This window comes from Trachypithecus francoisi, unplaced genomic scaffold, assembly GCF_009764315.1.
Source record: "Trachypithecus francoisi isolate TF-2019V2 unplaced genomic scaffold, Tfra_2.0 Lachesis_group9, whole genome shotgun sequence".
Taxonomy (NCBI): Eukaryota; Metazoa; Chordata; class Mammalia; order Primates; family Cercopithecidae; genus Trachypithecus; species Trachypithecus francoisi.
Window position 1 is genome coordinate 1,409,010 of NW_022681474.1, and position 16,356 is coordinate 1,425,365.

At 55.6% G+C, this 16,356-nt stretch overlaps 1 protein-coding gene across 1 annotated transcript in view; it reads right to left on the reverse strand.

The window, feature by feature from the left end:
• The window catches only part of JAKMIP3 (Janus kinase and microtubule interacting protein 3), a 94,661-nt gene that overhangs the window by 18,325 nt on the left and 59,980 nt on the right, over positions 1-16,356 (reverse strand). Inside the window, 8 exon segments of the mRNA XM_033209789.1 lie at positions 1,729-1,794; positions 3,082-3,285; positions 10,333-10,410; positions 10,496-10,564; positions 11,299-11,364; positions 14,161-14,220; positions 14,329-14,427; positions 15,674-15,772. Coding sequence (XP_033065680.1) covers positions 1,729-1,794; positions 3,082-3,285; positions 10,333-10,410; positions 10,496-10,564; positions 11,299-11,364; positions 14,161-14,220; positions 14,329-14,427; positions 15,674-15,772 — 741 coding nt within the window.

Consider the following 16,356-nt stretch of genomic DNA (forward strand, 5'->3'; position numbering starts at 1 on the left):
AGCTGTTTAGCTAGATTTAAGAAATAACACCTGACCTATTCTTTTCTTTGGAGACAGGATCTCAGTCGGTCACCCAGTCTGGAGTGCAGTGACGTAATCGTGGCTCACTGCAGCCTCAACCTCCCAGGCTCAGGTGATCCACCCACCACAGCCCCCTGAGTAACTGAGATTATAGGCACATGCCACCATGCCCAGCTATTTTTAAGAATTTTTTTCTAGAGAGAGGGTCTCACTATGTTACCCAGGCTGGTCTCGAAATCCTGGGCTCAAGCGATCCTCCCATCTAGGCCTCCTAAATTACTAGAATTACAGGCATGAGCCACCACGCCCAGCCCTCACATTTTTCTAGTATTTAATACAAACAAACGTCCTTAGGTTAAGATGCAAAATGAAACAGACCTTTGGTTTGGGGGAGACACTTGGTTTGGGGGAGACATTTGGTTTGGGGGAGACATTTGGTTTGAGGGGGAGACATTTGGTTTGAGGGGGGGATATTTGGTTTGGGGGAGACATTTGGTTTGGGGGGAGCCCTCTGAGGCTCAAGCCCCAAGAACACTGTGTCCCCCCCGGCGTTGCTGGCAGCCCTGCTGTGCTAGTGGGTGCCTCCGCACGTGGCCTGGTGTCCACTGGGGCCTCAAAGGCTGTGCCCTGAGTAACTCGTTCTTCAGGATGATGATTCTCACAGGCGGCAGTGAGCGCCCAGCAGAAGGGCTTGGGTGTCACTGCCTACGAGGGGCAGGGCAGGCCTAGGGTGGGATGTGGGATGACACATGGCCCCTCAAAGGTGACTGCTGTCCAGAGGGACCTGCTGTCTCCTGGCAAGTGCAGAGCATCTGTGGGCTCTTCCTCAGGCCAGGACCAGCACACGCCAACCATGGGGCATCCTAATGCCAGCCTCCTGTGCTCTCCGGAAGGACGAGGCTGAAGGTGGGGCCACTGGCCACTTCATTCAGCCCCCGGTGGGAGTCGGTCACTTCAGTGAGCTCCACTGCACAGACTTAGCACAAAGTCTCACTCTGGGCTGGGGGTTGGGAGCCAGGCCCCCAGGACCAATCACAACAGAGTGAACACTGTCACCCCCAGACATCACTGAACCAGCCCCACGTGGGAGAACAAGCCCCGCCCTGAACACCTGCAGGCATCCCCGGGAGGGTCGGGACTCTGCTGTGCTCCCCTCACCCTGACTTGGGGAGCACCAAGCCTATTATGTGCATGGACAGAGCACCCCTGACCCCACACCTCATGGAGCCAGGACCCTGAGAAAGAGCCAGACAGCCCTCCCAGCCCTGGCGTGTGGCCTCAAACTAACTGCACTTCAACGGCTGCTTCTGATCTGGGAACTTGATTCTTAGACCGGCACAAGGTGAACCTGCAGGGATCAAAGGCTTCCACACAGTCCAGGCTTCCGTGATGAGAGGAACCCGAGGCCATTGGCTCCAGATGGGGAAACTGAGGCCACAAGAGGAGTGGCTCCTCTGAGGTCGCATGGCTGGGCGCTGGCAGGGGCATTCCTAGACCCCAGGGCTCCTGTCTCCCGGTCCAGAGCCCTTGCAGCCACCACCCTGCAGCCTTTTTCTGCTCAGCTCCACCCAGTCTTCAGGTGGCCGCCTCCTGCCGCTGCTGGGAGCTAAGTCTGCTGCCCCCACGGCCTGGAGCTGAGTGACTCAGGTGGGAGGGGCCCTCTCCCTTGATCTTAACACGCAAACCCCCAAACTGCATTGGTTTTACCTTTTCCTCCAGTTCCTTTATTTGTCTCTTCTGAGCTTCTATTCTTTCTTCTAACTCCTTAATTCTCTGAAAGGTTAAAAGGAAAAAAATCTTCAATAGTCACAGTATTTGGAAAACCCAAATCCTTCAAGATTTTCATTCATTTCCTTGGTAACAAATGGTGGCAGAGCAACTGGCATGGCCATGGGCTGTGGCTCCTGACGAGGACACAAGCCTTTGCTGCACTGCTCCAGCAGGAGAGCAGAGGGCCTTCCCCGTGCCACACTCCCTGTGGTGGGAACAGTATGTGTCCAATTCCTGCAACTTCAACTCAGAAAGCGCAATGCCAGACATCCAGGGAAATGGTAGGAATGCATTCCCGGTCCCCCCAGATGCCACTGCAGCAGAGTAAGGGGCCGCCAGAGGGTCACGGGAGAGCTGGGCCTAGAATCTCCTGGTGAGGGGGATGCCAGTGCCTGGGGTCCCCCAAGCATCTGAGCTCCAACCACAGCCCCTCTGAGGCAACAAAGGGGTTGCAGGTGACTGTCCTCATCCTGAGCCCCCAGAGACCAAAGGGGCCCAGAAGGCTAACGAGGAGCCAGCAGAGCACGTCCAACATTAGCCCACCGATGCCCACAGCCAGCTGGCACACAGGGCACTTGTTTATGTGAATTTCAATTAAGCCTTCGCTAGGGGTGATCTTCACAAGGAGTACATCCATAAAGCCGCTTCCCAGCCAACCTGGCTCATGGAGGAGCTGGGCTGTGCCTACACATCTGGGTCGTCCAGTCTGTGAGGCTCCTCACCTCCCATTAGAGCAGAACTGACCCAACAGGCCTGAGGTCCCACAGTGCCCTGAGGCCAAGGCAGGCCAGGGCTGCTGTCCCCAGAGAACACTCTTGCCATCAGGAAACGGCGTCATGGAAAAGACACAGTAGCCAGGGGTCCAAAAGAGGGGAACTGCCACCCAGAGGCCTCTGCAACATGCCCAGGACACAAGGCTGGTGAGGGAGGCAGTCTGGCCTGAGTGCCTGCCATTGACAGGCATGGCCATCAGGGGCGTGGCCATCAGGGGCGTGACCACAAGAGGGCATGGCCAACAGGGCGCGTGGCCATTCTAGGGCATGATCCTCAGAAGGTGTGGCCATCCAAGGCTCTGTGTGTGGAAGGCATGACAATTGAGGGGCATGGCCATCAGGGGGCATGGCTACCAGGGTGTAGCCATCAGAATATGTGTTATGAGGGGTGTGGCCACCGGAGGGTGGGGCCACAGAGGGGTAGTCATTGGAGATGTGGCCACGGGACGCCCTGCCTGGCTCTGTGCAGGCCGGGGGCCAGGTCTTTACCCCAGTCCCACTCCCGCCTGCCACGCACCTGCTGAGCCAGCTGCAGCAGCTCCATACGCTCCCGCAGGATCTGGGCATCCCGCTCGCGCAGCTCACTCATAACCTGGCGTTTCCACTGCTCCACGGCCACCTTGAGCTTCTCGCGCTCCTCCTCCGACAGCAGCTCAGCCACCTTGGCCCCGGCCTCCTGCTGCAGGGCGTCATACAGCATGGCTTCCAGCTCCAGGATGTGCTGGGGCGGAAGGGGAGATGCCTTAGTCCTTGCCTTCTCCCCAGAACAAACCTTTCAGGAAGGGCAACGGAGGCCGGGCCACCCTCCGCCTGGGAGCGGGGCCAGGAGGATGTGCAACAGACAGGAACCCAGTGCTGTGGCCTCTGCAGAAGGACTGGGGCCCCATGGACCTCCCCAGTCTGTGAGAAGACCCTAGAAGCAGAGATGCTGACCAGGCCAGCAGAAGCAGGACCCTGAGCCCCAGGGTGGGGGAGGACTGAGCTATGAAGTGGGGAAGCTGAGTGGGAGGTGGAGGGGCTGCAGGTGGCCTGTGGGGACACAGCAAGGTGGGAGGGAGCTGAGCGAGGGGTCACACGCTGCCTCCCCAAATCCAATTCATAGACCCATGTAACCCGATCCTGGTGCTATAACCAGCAGCCAAAACACATAATAACCCAGCAGCCAAAGTACACACCTTTTCATAAATTCCTGGGGTTTGGCAGTTTGCTCTGCATATTTCAAAGCTCTTCTTAGGCACATTTTATTGATACAATCTTTGTAAAAAACAAATTCTCACACTACAGAGGCTCTTTCTTCCCAACCAAATGTAACATCTTCAGAGAAAGCAGAAATATTAGGAAATGGAAAAAAAATACTTTTGGGCCTCAATTACACTTTATTGTTCTTGACGGCCACAAAATAAACTGTCCCCAGCTGTCACAACCAGCTCACACATCAACCTCCACTTCTCAGAGCAAAAGAGCTCAGTGCCTTTAAGATGAGCTCCAGCTTCTAAAAATAAACCTGGTCGACTGCTGATTTGGAACTAACCTCACAGTGGCTTCACGTGCACCTGGTGGTGGGAGGCGCTCACCAGGACCTCCATGGTGACATGAACTGTGGGCTGCCTGGATGAGCCTCCCTGCCTTCGGCAGCCACATAGACCACGGTCTACCACAGCCATGTCCAGAGAGGCAAAGTTGGCACTAGCCCCTTTCGTAAACAGCCGCCATTGCCCCAGGAGGAACCAGCTCTTCCCCTCCTTGCCCCAGTGTCTCCCAGAAGCAGAGCAGGAAGTACAGAAAAAAACCTCAGTGCTCACAGGCCTGTGGGTCACCTGAGGGCACCTGAGTGACCGAGAGCCACACCATGAACGACATAGAAGAGAACCAGGCAAGTGTGCAGGGAAAGGGAAGGAAATCAACAGTGAACTCAGAAAACTCGGAGCATCCCAAATGAGGGGGCCTTCCTGTTGGAAGTGGAGAAAGAGGCCCCTCAAATATCACACAGGAAGCGGACCCACCAGCATCACCCAAGAAGAGACCCCATACCAGCATCACACAGGGAGAGACTCCCCCAACATCACACAGGAAGAGGCCCCCCCAGCATCACACAAGGAGAGACACCCTCAGCATCACACAGGGAGAGACCCCCGCCAGCATCACACAGGAAGAGACCCCCCCAGCATCACACAGGGAGAGACTCCCCCAGCATCACACAGGGAGAGACCCCCCCAGCACCACACAGGGAGAGACCCCCCCAGCATCACACAGAAAGAGACCCCCCCAGCATCACACAGGGAGAGACCCCCCCAGCATCACACAGGGAGAGACTCCCCCAGCATCACACAGAAAGAGACCCCCCCAGCATCACACAGGGAGATCCCCCAATATCACACAGGAATAGACCCCCCCCAGCATCACACACAGAGAGGCCCCCCAGCATCACACAGGGAGAGGCCCCCCTGCCCAGCACCTCACAGGAAGATGCCCCTCCCACAGCATCTCACAGGAAGATGCCCCTCCCACAGCATCTCACAGGAAGATGCCCCTCCCACAGCATCTCACAGGAAGACGCCCCCAGTCCCCTCCAGAGTAGGGGGCATTAATCCTGGTCCAACCAGCAACCATGTGCCCCCCTCCCCACTGGTCTTTGGGGCTGAATGATCCCCTGAGCAGTTGGCCCCATCTGAGGCCTGAGAACACAGCTACTGTGGAGGTGGCAGAGAGAGATGGCCTCGCAGAAAGCTGAAGCAGTGCTGATTTGATCTTCTGGAAATGTGTGCGGAGACCCACATCTCTAATCCCATGGGGTGTCCACAGGATGTTTGATCACAAGGACCATGGTGACAGTTGCTCTAGGCCAGGGCCCCCACTCCTGGAGCTTTCTGTGCTCAGATTCTGCATTCTGGTCAGGTCAAGGGGGCCCACAGGCTACTTCTCCAATCATGGGACAACTCTCCCGACCCAGTGGAGGGATTCTGGGCCTGAGGCATCACTCCAGACACAATCTTAAACAAAGGGGAATTATCTGTGACATCAGGGTGGAAAAGGTGGATGGCTGAGTAGACAGATGCTGCCTGGGGGCGGGGTGAGGGGCTGCCATCCTGGAGGTGCGTAAATTTCCTTTTCCTCTTTACATGCGCCTCACACACACCTCAAAGTAATGCTGAAAGAAAACATTGGAATATTTTTGTACAATCTTTTTTTTGGTACGAAGGACAAATTTGAAATTATGCCATAAAACCTGGAGGCCATCAACCTCGTAAAAATTACCCAAATTCTTCCAGGCTCTCAAAACAGTGTTTGACATCAAAGAGCAACTGACAAGCTGGGTGAAATATTTGCAATGTACCATTCTTCTGAGTGAGGAAATAAAGGAAATATTTGCAATGAATGGCAAAGGGTTGGTTGCCTTTTTTTATCAAGAACTCTGACCAAAAGGTAGATAGCATGAGAGAGAGGTGGGAAAGGTCACAAACAGATGTGGCGTGGAGTTGCCATGTTAAACTCAAACATGTTAAACTTTGTTAAGCTCAAACATGTTAAACTTTGAGCTCACCAGGAGACACCAGGCAGCTGCACACCATGTGGTGGAAGTTTGGGGTGCAAGTTGTACCTACTATGGGGAGAAATATTCGACAGTTCCTAACAATGTGTTAAGTGTGCATAACCCTTTGGTTGGTCCAAAGAATATTTCCTGCAGATAATTTCTATTTGTGTGTCGGGACGTCAGAAATGGATAGGAATTGCTGTTTTGCTGGTGATAGCTAATGCATGGACACTACCTAAGTCCACTACTGGGGACAAACAGTCCATGATGCGCTCACACCAAGTCGCCTCTTGGGCTGGTGGGAAGCACCCTGGCTGTATATGGTCAGGTGAAAGGGAAGCGTGCTGCAGCTCATTGGGGTTCTCAGGCTGTCCCTGAAAATGTACATGCACACACATGTGGGGTGTAATCCGGGAAGGAAAAGAGAACCAGCAGTGGGTCCCCTTTGTTAGTGGCATCTGGAGTCCAGAGAACAGGAATGGAAAGAAAATGTCCTTTCCTACTGTGAACATTTCCTACCATTGGCGTGATGACCATCTCTCAGAAGATTTCAGACAGCAAGCCTCAGATAAGCATGGGGACCCCACTTTTGCAAAAATACTATGCATATCCCCATCCTGCCAAGAGACCACCAGGAGAGAAACCAGAATGCCCACAGTCTTTCTCTGTGTGCTGGGCACATGGTGAATTTTTTCTTGGATTTTTCTGTGTTGTAAATTAGAACTGTACACTGATTCTTTTTTCATTCAGGAAAAAAAAGGCAATATTAAAAAAAGAAATGCATGCCCTTCTCTTCCCTTTCCTGTCTCAAGGTGGGCTGGATTTAAAAACCTTCGAACAATCCTTAGCTCTTTTCCTCTTCACCTATGCATCACCCACAAAGCACCTGCTGCCTACCAGGCCTCGTGCTGGTCTAGGAGACCAGATGGTAGCTGATGCACATGATCCCTGCTTGCCCCATAGAAAGGCAGACCCATTTCCACGAGTGGGGCGTGTCAGGGCCACCTCACTGGGAGTCAGGGAAGGTTTCCTAGAGGAGATGAGGTGCTAAACTGAGGCTTGCAGTGTCAGTCAGGGGTGGGCAGGAGAAGGAAAGGGAGGGAGCCCCAGAAGGACGGAACAGCACCAGCGAAGGCTGGGTGGGGTCCTCCGTCTCCTGGCCTGCGGTGGTGGTGGCTGCATAGCAGTGGAGATGCCTACCAACTAGGCTGATCCCTAGCTGGATCCCAGCTGTCTCTCCAACCAGGAAGCGACGTGGGCCTTGGTGTTCATGGGAGATCACTGTTCTAGAGGGTTCTTCCTCATCCAGCAGAGAGGAACTTGTCTATGCCAGCAATCAGCATGAATAGGATGAGGAATATGAGGGGGTATGAGGAGGGTGGAGAGCCAAGGGGCTTCGGGGGACAGAGACTGAGCTGAGGGAGGGAGGCGGGAGCCTAGAGCCTGGAGGACCTGTCGCCTTGCCAAGAAGGTCTCTCTGGTAAGGGCAGCCAAGCATCCCAGAAGGCGTGGGCAGAGGAGTATCAGCTGGCTGCAGCATGGATGACCTGGGGCACTGAGGGGCCTCTGCTTTTTACATCAAGCAACCACCCACTTCCAGCCTCTTTCCTTCTGACCAAAGCAGGCAAGACCCAGAGGACTGCCCGGGAAGCTAAGCCTGAAGCAGCCTGCGCCTGCAGGCCGCCCTATGAGCAGGGTGGACAGACATGCTGCGTGCTGTGCAGGTCCCCGGCCACCTGGAAGGACGCAGGTCTCACCACCGCTGGGGCCAGCTCACCCGGGACTGGCTCTCAGTACCCAGAGGCCATGAGGACGGTGGCCCGGGAAGGACAGCTGGCAACCTGTGAGCTGCTCCCACGCAGGCATGTGCACACGTGCTGGTCAGCAATAGTGAAACTAACCATAGCAACAGGAGGGCCATTACCAGTTTAGCCAGGACTAGCCTCCATGCCCAGCATCTTACAGGAACTCCCAATCCCTAGTGGTTACTGGCTGAATTGGGCCTCAAACCCAGGTCATCTGCTTCCAAAGCCTCCCATGGCTCCCACACTGGCTTCCACAGCAACTGACATGGGCCTTGCACCCCTGCCCAGGATGCCAGGTGCCTGGTGTGACTGCTCTTTGCTCTGTAGGGTTCTGCTTTTGAGCCCTGGCCCCTCTATGTGAGGAACTCGCATCCACAAGTGCAGGAAGGAGAGATGCCTAGTGCAGCAGTCATGGCTGTGGGTGCAGGGGAAGAATGCTGAGATTCAACTCCTGCCTTCATTCTGACTGCGTGTCCTTGGGCAGGTCATCAGCTTCTGTGCCTGGCTGGCCAGATCAGTGCCTGCCACATGGGAAAGCCTCTTGAGTAGGCTCTCATTATAATACTATCATTATCATCCTCATCACCACCACCACCATCATCACCATCATCATCAATCACCATTGTCACCATGATGATCGCCATCATCAATCACCATCATCACCATCATGATCACCATCATCACCACCACTACCACTACTGTCATGATCATCCCACCATATCACCACCATCACTAACACCACCATCATCATGATCATCATCATCACCACCAGCATCATCACCTATCATCACCATTACCACTACTACCACCACCGTCATCATGATCATTGTCATCATCATCACCATAACTATTATCACCATCATGATCACATCACCACTATCAGCATCATCATCACTATTATCACCATCATCACTACTAGCACCATCATCATGATCATCGCCATGATCATCACCATCATCATGACCACTACCACCATCATCACGATCATCATTGCCACTACATCACCACCATCATCACCATCTCCACCACCGTCATCACCATAACCATGATGACCATCATAATCACCATCATCATTACCACCAGCATCATGATAACCATTATCATCATTATAATCACCATCATCACCATCACCACTACCATCATCATGATCATCACCACCATCATCACCATCATCACCACCATCATCACCATCACCACTACCATCACCATCATCACTATAACCATTATCACCATCATAATCACCATTATCACCATCACCACTACCAACATCATGATCATTGCCATGATCACCGCCATCATCACCATCACCACTACCAGCATTATCATGATCATCACCACTATCATCACCATTATCACCATCACTACCACCGCCATCACCATAACCATTATCACCATCATGATCACCATCATCACCATCAAGATCACCATCATCACTACCACCAGCATCATGATAACCATTATCACCATCATAATCACCATCATCACCATCACCACTACCACTACCATCATCATTATCATCACCATTATCACCATCACCACCATCATCAAGATCATCATCACCACCACTATCACCACCACCACCACTACCACCATCACCATTATCACTGCCAGCAAAATCATCATCATCACCACCACCATTATCATCACCATCATCATCACCATCACTCTGAGAGTTCCCAGGCTGACTTGGCCCCAGGAATGAGCATTTTCATCCCAGCCCACCTTCCCTTGCTTCGAGTAGCCAAGCAGGTCGCCTCACAGGCATGACAGTCAAGATCCTGCCTGCTGGGCTGGGTCCCAAGGTGAACCTCTTGGTGGTGATACTTGTCTTTCCACAACACGACCTGAATATGCTCCCGGTCGTACCTTCTGTCACGTGATAGGAGTCCAGCAGGGACAGATGATTGCTTGTGCAGTCACGGGGGAAGTAGCTCCCAGCAGGGGAACCCAGTTCTGAAGCCTAGTTTTCAACCTAGAAATGTCCTATGCTCCTCCCAGCCACAGCAGATGAAATAAAACAAGACCACGCCTTCCACTAGTGAGCAGGCTGTTGTCCCAGAACAGCCACCGGTTTCTCAGGGGAGGGGTGGGAGGTAGACACCAGCCCACACCAATGCCTGGATAGCCTTTAGGTATCAGGGTGTGTTTCTGAGCCCGAGTGACCTGCACAAAGACTGCAGAACGTTCTCATGGCACAATGTGGGTTTAGGCCCCCTCAACTAATCCTGCTCTGTTTATGAAGCTCCAAGTGAAGACCCCATCAGGCAGCTCTGGAGAGCCAGGGCCTGCTGTGCAGGTGTCATTAGGGGCTGTTAGGGGCCCTGTAACCTGATTTGCATAGACACCTGAGGCACTGCTGGGCACCTGAGCCATGTAGCTGTTTTCACCCCAATGCCCCTCCCCAGGGTTCCAGCAGCCTTGTGCCTCTCACCTTGTGGGCCTGGTCCAAGGCCTGTTTCCGGTAGTCCAGCTCCTCATCCAGGTAGCCCTTCTGCTTACTGAACAGCTCCTGAAACACAGGAGGACCATGCCTCTGTCTCGGATGTCCCACCTGCAGCGCCGAGCCGCAGAACCTCAGGGAAGGTGCCACCAACCTTCTCACTCTCCAGATCCACCATCTTCCGCTGCAGTGCCGCCTCTGTCTCCTCAATCTGCTGGAGCCACTGGGCACAAACAGAACAAGCAGGACAATGACCCCTAGAGTCCCCCACCCCGGCTTGTGGAGACAGCTGGGAGAGAAGCCAGGGCAGCCTGGGTCTTCCTTCCTCTTCTCCTTAGGGAGGGGAGAGCCCAGCCCTCTCCAGGGAGTTGGGGCTGTGCTGGAATCATGGCCCTGCCCCTCCCACCCTTCAGGTGTCCAGGAAGCCTGCCCCTGATACCACCTCCAGGAGAGAGGAGACACTGGCTCGGGGCACTGTGGGAGAGACACATCTGCAGAGCTCTGCCACCACAGGCGGGGAGGGGTAGCCTGTTTCTCCAAACCCCTATGTGCCAGGAGCACCCCTTCTCCTTGCTGTGGGAGGCCCAGCCCACCAGGCAGGTCAGGGCCAGTGGTGGGACTAGGAGCAGGTGGTGGGCTGGATGGCCCCAGAAGGGGGTCAGAAGAAGTTGAACAGAGAATGCTGCCTGCGCACTCACCACACCTTCCCGCCTTTGGGAGGAAACCCAGACAGGGTTGGTGTCAGAGCAAAGTGGAGCTGAATCTGTCCTTTGCAAACATGCACAGGGGGTGCTGTCTGACCTGAGTATGCCAGATCTCCCAGGGCAGACGGGGTTTAGTGGACCCCCAAACCCGGTCCTGCAGGCCCTCCTCCCAAGATCACCTTCTCTGAGCTGAGCAGGGCAGGAGACCCCAGGAGCCCGGCCCTCTCCCAAGTGTCCACACAGCTGCTCTTACCTTTTCGGCCAAGGTCAGGACTGTCCTGGCTTGTATGACAACCACCTGCTCCTCATTGGTCAGGTTCTGCACCCAAAAGCAGAACACAGGTGCGGTCAGAAGCAGTGCCTTTGGGGGTAAGGGTGAGTGACGGATGCATGGGGAGGCTGACTGGGGATGCCTGGGTGCCGGGTCACAGCTAAAAAGCGCTTTGACTGACATCTCCCTCCCAGCATCTCTGACACCCTTGATTCTCAAGCTTGTTCCCTCCAGGTGCTGTCGATTTTGTTTTTTCTCATCCTCCCTCTGCTGGTAACCACCAGGTCTAGGTAACCAGCTGAGGCAGATGCATATGCACTGCTCAATGCAGGCAGGCTGCCACGATATCCCCAGGAGCAGCTGCTGCTCCACCCAGCTTCTGTCCCCTTCTGTGTCTAAAGCCAGCCTCTGCATATGCACCTATGGTTATGAAAACACCACTTGGAACAGTGGAGGAGAGACCACACGTTCATGGCTGTGAAATGGCTGAATCCCTGGAAGGTTTTGTCTTTTTACGCATGTTTTATTCATGCTTCCTCCCCACCTGAGGGGACCCTGGTGGCCCTTCTGGGTAGGGTGATTACGGCTTTGGATGTGGGCACCTCACACTCTCAGACTCCGCTGCAGTCTGCATCCAGACCAGGGCTTCCTCGCTCCAGCTCATGGGTCAGCTGGGGCTGGGTGCCCGGTCCCTGCGGGGAAGGGAGGCCCTTGCTCCTCTCCCCAGAGCCTCTTTGATTCATGCCAGCTCACTCCAAAAGCCCTGTCCATGCCATTCTCTCCCTAGAGTGCAAGCTCCCTAATAGCAGGCAACTCTTGCTGTCCCCCATCCCCAAAGTCCTCACGGATCTCCCCCAACCCCAAAGTCCTCACGGGTCTCCCACAGAGGGGAGTCAGGCTCAGTCTGTAGTCCATGGTGGGGGCCAGCTGCACTCCTGACTCAGGCAAGAACCTCACCCTGCACGGCTGGGGCTGGGTGCCCTCATCTCTCCTGCCCTGCTCCCTTCTCCCATGGCAGGGCTGGGCAGGGCTAGGCAGGCCACAGACTTCTCCCAACACTTTAAGTTGAGGAGGCTGAGCAGTTGGCTTCAGGGTGATGGAGGGAATCTACCCGATGTGGTTAAACCACAAGGTGCATGTGAAGCTTGCTCAACACTGACTGCACAGACAGGCTTGAAGGGATGCAGTCAGCCTGCTGTCAGGAGTTCCCCAGCATCTCCACAGGTCCCCTGAGCTTAAGACTGGCCATGAGCCCTCCAGTCCCCAACACCTCCATCCCTGGGCTCTGTGATGATGGCCTCAGAGGCTGCATGATGACTGCAGGGCCGTCACACTCAGTGGCACTCTTGGTGGACAGCTATGGGGCTGGGCAGGAACCCTGAAATAGGCCTGGGCGGGGCTGGATGTCCCCAACTCTGCCACTACATCAGCTCTGTGACCCTGGGCAGTACCTTTGGGGACTCAGCGTTTCCAACTATGAATCAGAGAGTTGCCCAATACAGTTCCCAAGACCTCATGAGGGGGCTGATACCCCTCATGGACCCCAGAGCATGTCAGGTCCACGGCCACCCTGCTGTGACTCTTTGGCCACCTGTGACCACAATGGAGCCCCCAGGTCTGAAAGAAGCCGACCCATACCCAGAGCCTCCCTGCTGAAAGCACCCCTGCCTTGTGCCTCACTGCTCCCCAGGGGCTGGGCAGGCAAGGGGAGAAGGGAGTCCTCTGATGCAGTACCCTGGATGGAGGGAGTAGATGATGAAGGTAGGATGATGGATGGATGGATGGAGGGAGGGAGGGGCTGTGGATGGATGGAATGATAAAGGATGAAGGATGGAAAGATGGATAAATAGCTTATGGAGGATGGATGGATGAATGGTGGATGGAGGATGCGTGGATAAATTATGGAGGGTGGATGGATTGATAGATGGATTCTGGAGAATGGATGAATGAATGGAGGATAAAGGATGAAGGAAGGATGGATGGAGAATGAATAGACAGATTATGAAGGATGGATTATGGAGAATGAATGGGAGATGGATGGATGGGTGAAAGGTTAATGAGTAGATGGTAGATGGAGAAGGAACGGATAGAGGATGGTGGATAGAGGACAGATGGAGGATGGAGAATGGATGGATTAGTGATGATGGATGGGTAGAGGATGGATGGACAGATTGTGGATGATAGATAAATTCATGGATTAAGGATGATGGATGAAGGATAGATGAAGGATGGAGGATGGATAGATGGATTATGGGGGATGGATGGATGGATAGATACAAGAGAGAGCTTGAATGAAGGGCTAGGTAGATGATGCATTGATGGGGAACAAATGGATGGAGAGTGCAGGATTAGTGATGGACGAATGAAAAGTGGGATGAAGGGGTGCATTTACTTTGCCCACTCAGTAATTAACATTCTTTCAAGGAGTTTGCTATAGAAATTGGAACTCTGCCCCAATGAAATTTAGGGGTTATCTATAGAGTCCCCCAAGCCAAGGAAGTGGAATCCCTAAGGGTCTCGGCTTGTCTAAGAGCAACAGCCCCCTCATCCTCACGGCAAGTATGGAAGGGCTGAGAGAGAGAGACCCCAGAAGCTGGGCAGTGTGATGGGAAGTGCCGTCAGCTGGAAGAACCAGGTGTGCACAGCAGCGGTCCCAGTGGGCCCTGGAGCAGTGTGAGGGAGCCTCCGATTCTGAGCTGGCTCTGGGCTGCGGGAAGGGTCTCAGGCAGTGTGGCCCATGGCAGGGCTGTGGGAGGCTGGCAGGACTCCTGGACCCCAGAGGGGCAGGGCTGGGCTGGGGGTTGTGGGTGTGAGGGGCATGCACAAGCCAGGAGAGCGACATACACTTACGGCGTTATCGCCCAGGATGTCCAGCTTCTTCATCAGCTCCGCGACCACAATGTCCTAAGGCACAGAGGACAGGCAGGGGTGAGCGGCCACGGGTGGGCAGAGAGGGTGAGGCAGGGCGGCACAGGGCATGGGGCGGGGCAGAAGGGGCGGGGCGGGGCTCACAGTCACGCCTTCGGCCTCGCAGTACACCTGGAGGGGGCTCTTCCCATCCACGAAGGGCGTGTGGTGGAAGTTGATGGCGGGTGACTTCCTCTCCCTCTCCTAGGACAGAGGGGCAGAAGGGTGAGCCGCTTCCGTCCCATCCCTTCCCTCCAACAGGGCTGTGCTGGGGCCTGAGGAACAAGGGCCAAGACCATGGAACCAAGGATCAACACAGCATTTATGAAAACCAAACCGCAGCAGCAGCCGTGGTGGCAGAACTTGCACTGGACCTGGACCGGCCCACGAGGACCGCGCCCCTGTGTATTCGCTGACCCCAGATGGGCGGGGCAGAGTTCATCACACTCCGGTCACGTGGCCTGGGCAGTCCCCACCCTGAGCCCACGGCACATCCCTCGGTGAATCCCAGGGGCTATGGGGAGGATCGGGGAGGGGCTGCAGGTCGCATCCCCTGCAGGCCTGACCAGAAAAGCCTCTGGAGGACACAGGCCAGCTGTGCTGCCACTGTCCCCACAGGCAAGCCCATGTGGCCAAGGTCATCCACACATGGAGTGACCGCACAGCTGCCCTGTCCTCCGGCGGTGGACGGGAGGGCTCTAAGAGGTGGCTCCAGCTGGACTCTGAGGCTTCAGGTGCTGGCCTGAGATGGAGGCCTCGGGGGGGTGTGTGGTGCTCGGCAGGGGCGGCCCCTGTGTGGGCCACTTCCTCCCAGCCCCACAGGTGGACTGCCCTTACCATGAAACAATCACAGGGACGTGGCTGCCCACACCCGGCCTGAGCTGCCTGGTGGGATCCCCCTCCTCCCTCCTCCTGTGCAGGTCATGGCAGAGGACACAGGGCCAGGGATGGCAGAGCACAGGCAAAGGGCTCCCAGTCACCGTATGGCCCCCACTGCCCTCACTCAGGGGCAAGAAACAAACGTCTGCTGACCACCGAGGCCTTGGCACGGCCGCACACCAGCTGCAGCAGGGCCACGGGGGTGGATGGAGGACGGACGTGCCGGCTCCTTGGGGGCAGATGGAGGACGGACGTGCCGGCTCCTTGGGGGCAGATGGAGGACGGACGTGCCGGCTCTTCGGCCCACAGATCTGGAGCAGATGCTGCACTGTCACCCGTCGGGCTTTTGTTTTGTTTCCCTGCATGACACTGAGCCCCACGGCGCATGTTCCCCATTGACACGTGCTTTGGGTGGCTGGTGTGAAGAGGTGGCGATTTACAGCCATTTGCCTCTTTCCTCCCTGAGCCAGCCTTTTGGGTTCATGTTCAGGGGTTTATGTGGGTTAGGAAGGCTGAGGACTGGATCCCTGACACGGCCACAGGCCACAGTGCTGGCCATCGGCCCAGCTACCTCAAGCTCCAGGATCCTGAACTCCAGCAGCTCGTTTTGGTCTCTGGCATCCTGCACCTCGTGTCTAAGCCGAGCCTCTTCCGTCTCCATTTGTTTGATCTGTAACATAAAAGATGCATGAGGTGAGGGGTCTGGTTCTCTCTCACCAGAGGTCTTGGAAGGACAACTCCAGGATGACTGGCCAGCGGCTGACTGGACAGCGGTTGACTGGACAGCGGCTGACTGGACAGCGGCTGACTGGACAGCTGTTGGCTGTCGGGGAGGCCAGTTGGATGGCCGGGTGCCCAGCCCTGGAAGCTCCTCACAGTCCTGGGTATGTTTGGGTCTGTCCTAGTGAGATGGCCCAGCCATCCGGTGGTGGGTGGGGCTGGGCAGGCAGCACCGCATACCACAAGCCAGGAGCCTGGAGGTCGTAGTGGGGCCCTGAGCCTGGGTGGCCCCTGGGCAGGGAGGGGGAAGGGAGGCGTCAAGGATAAATGTCTCCAACAGGGGCTGTGCACCGCAAGCCAGGAGCCTGGGGGCCTTAGTGGGGCTCTGAGCTAGGATGAAGAAGGGAGGTCGTGGAGGATAAATGTCCCAAGTGGCTCCCCTCCCTGGTGCCCCTTGGAGCCCAGGCTGTGCCCAATGGAAGGAGTGGGCACCGTGGTCACCTGACCACCAGAATTCACTTGGCTAATTAAGGG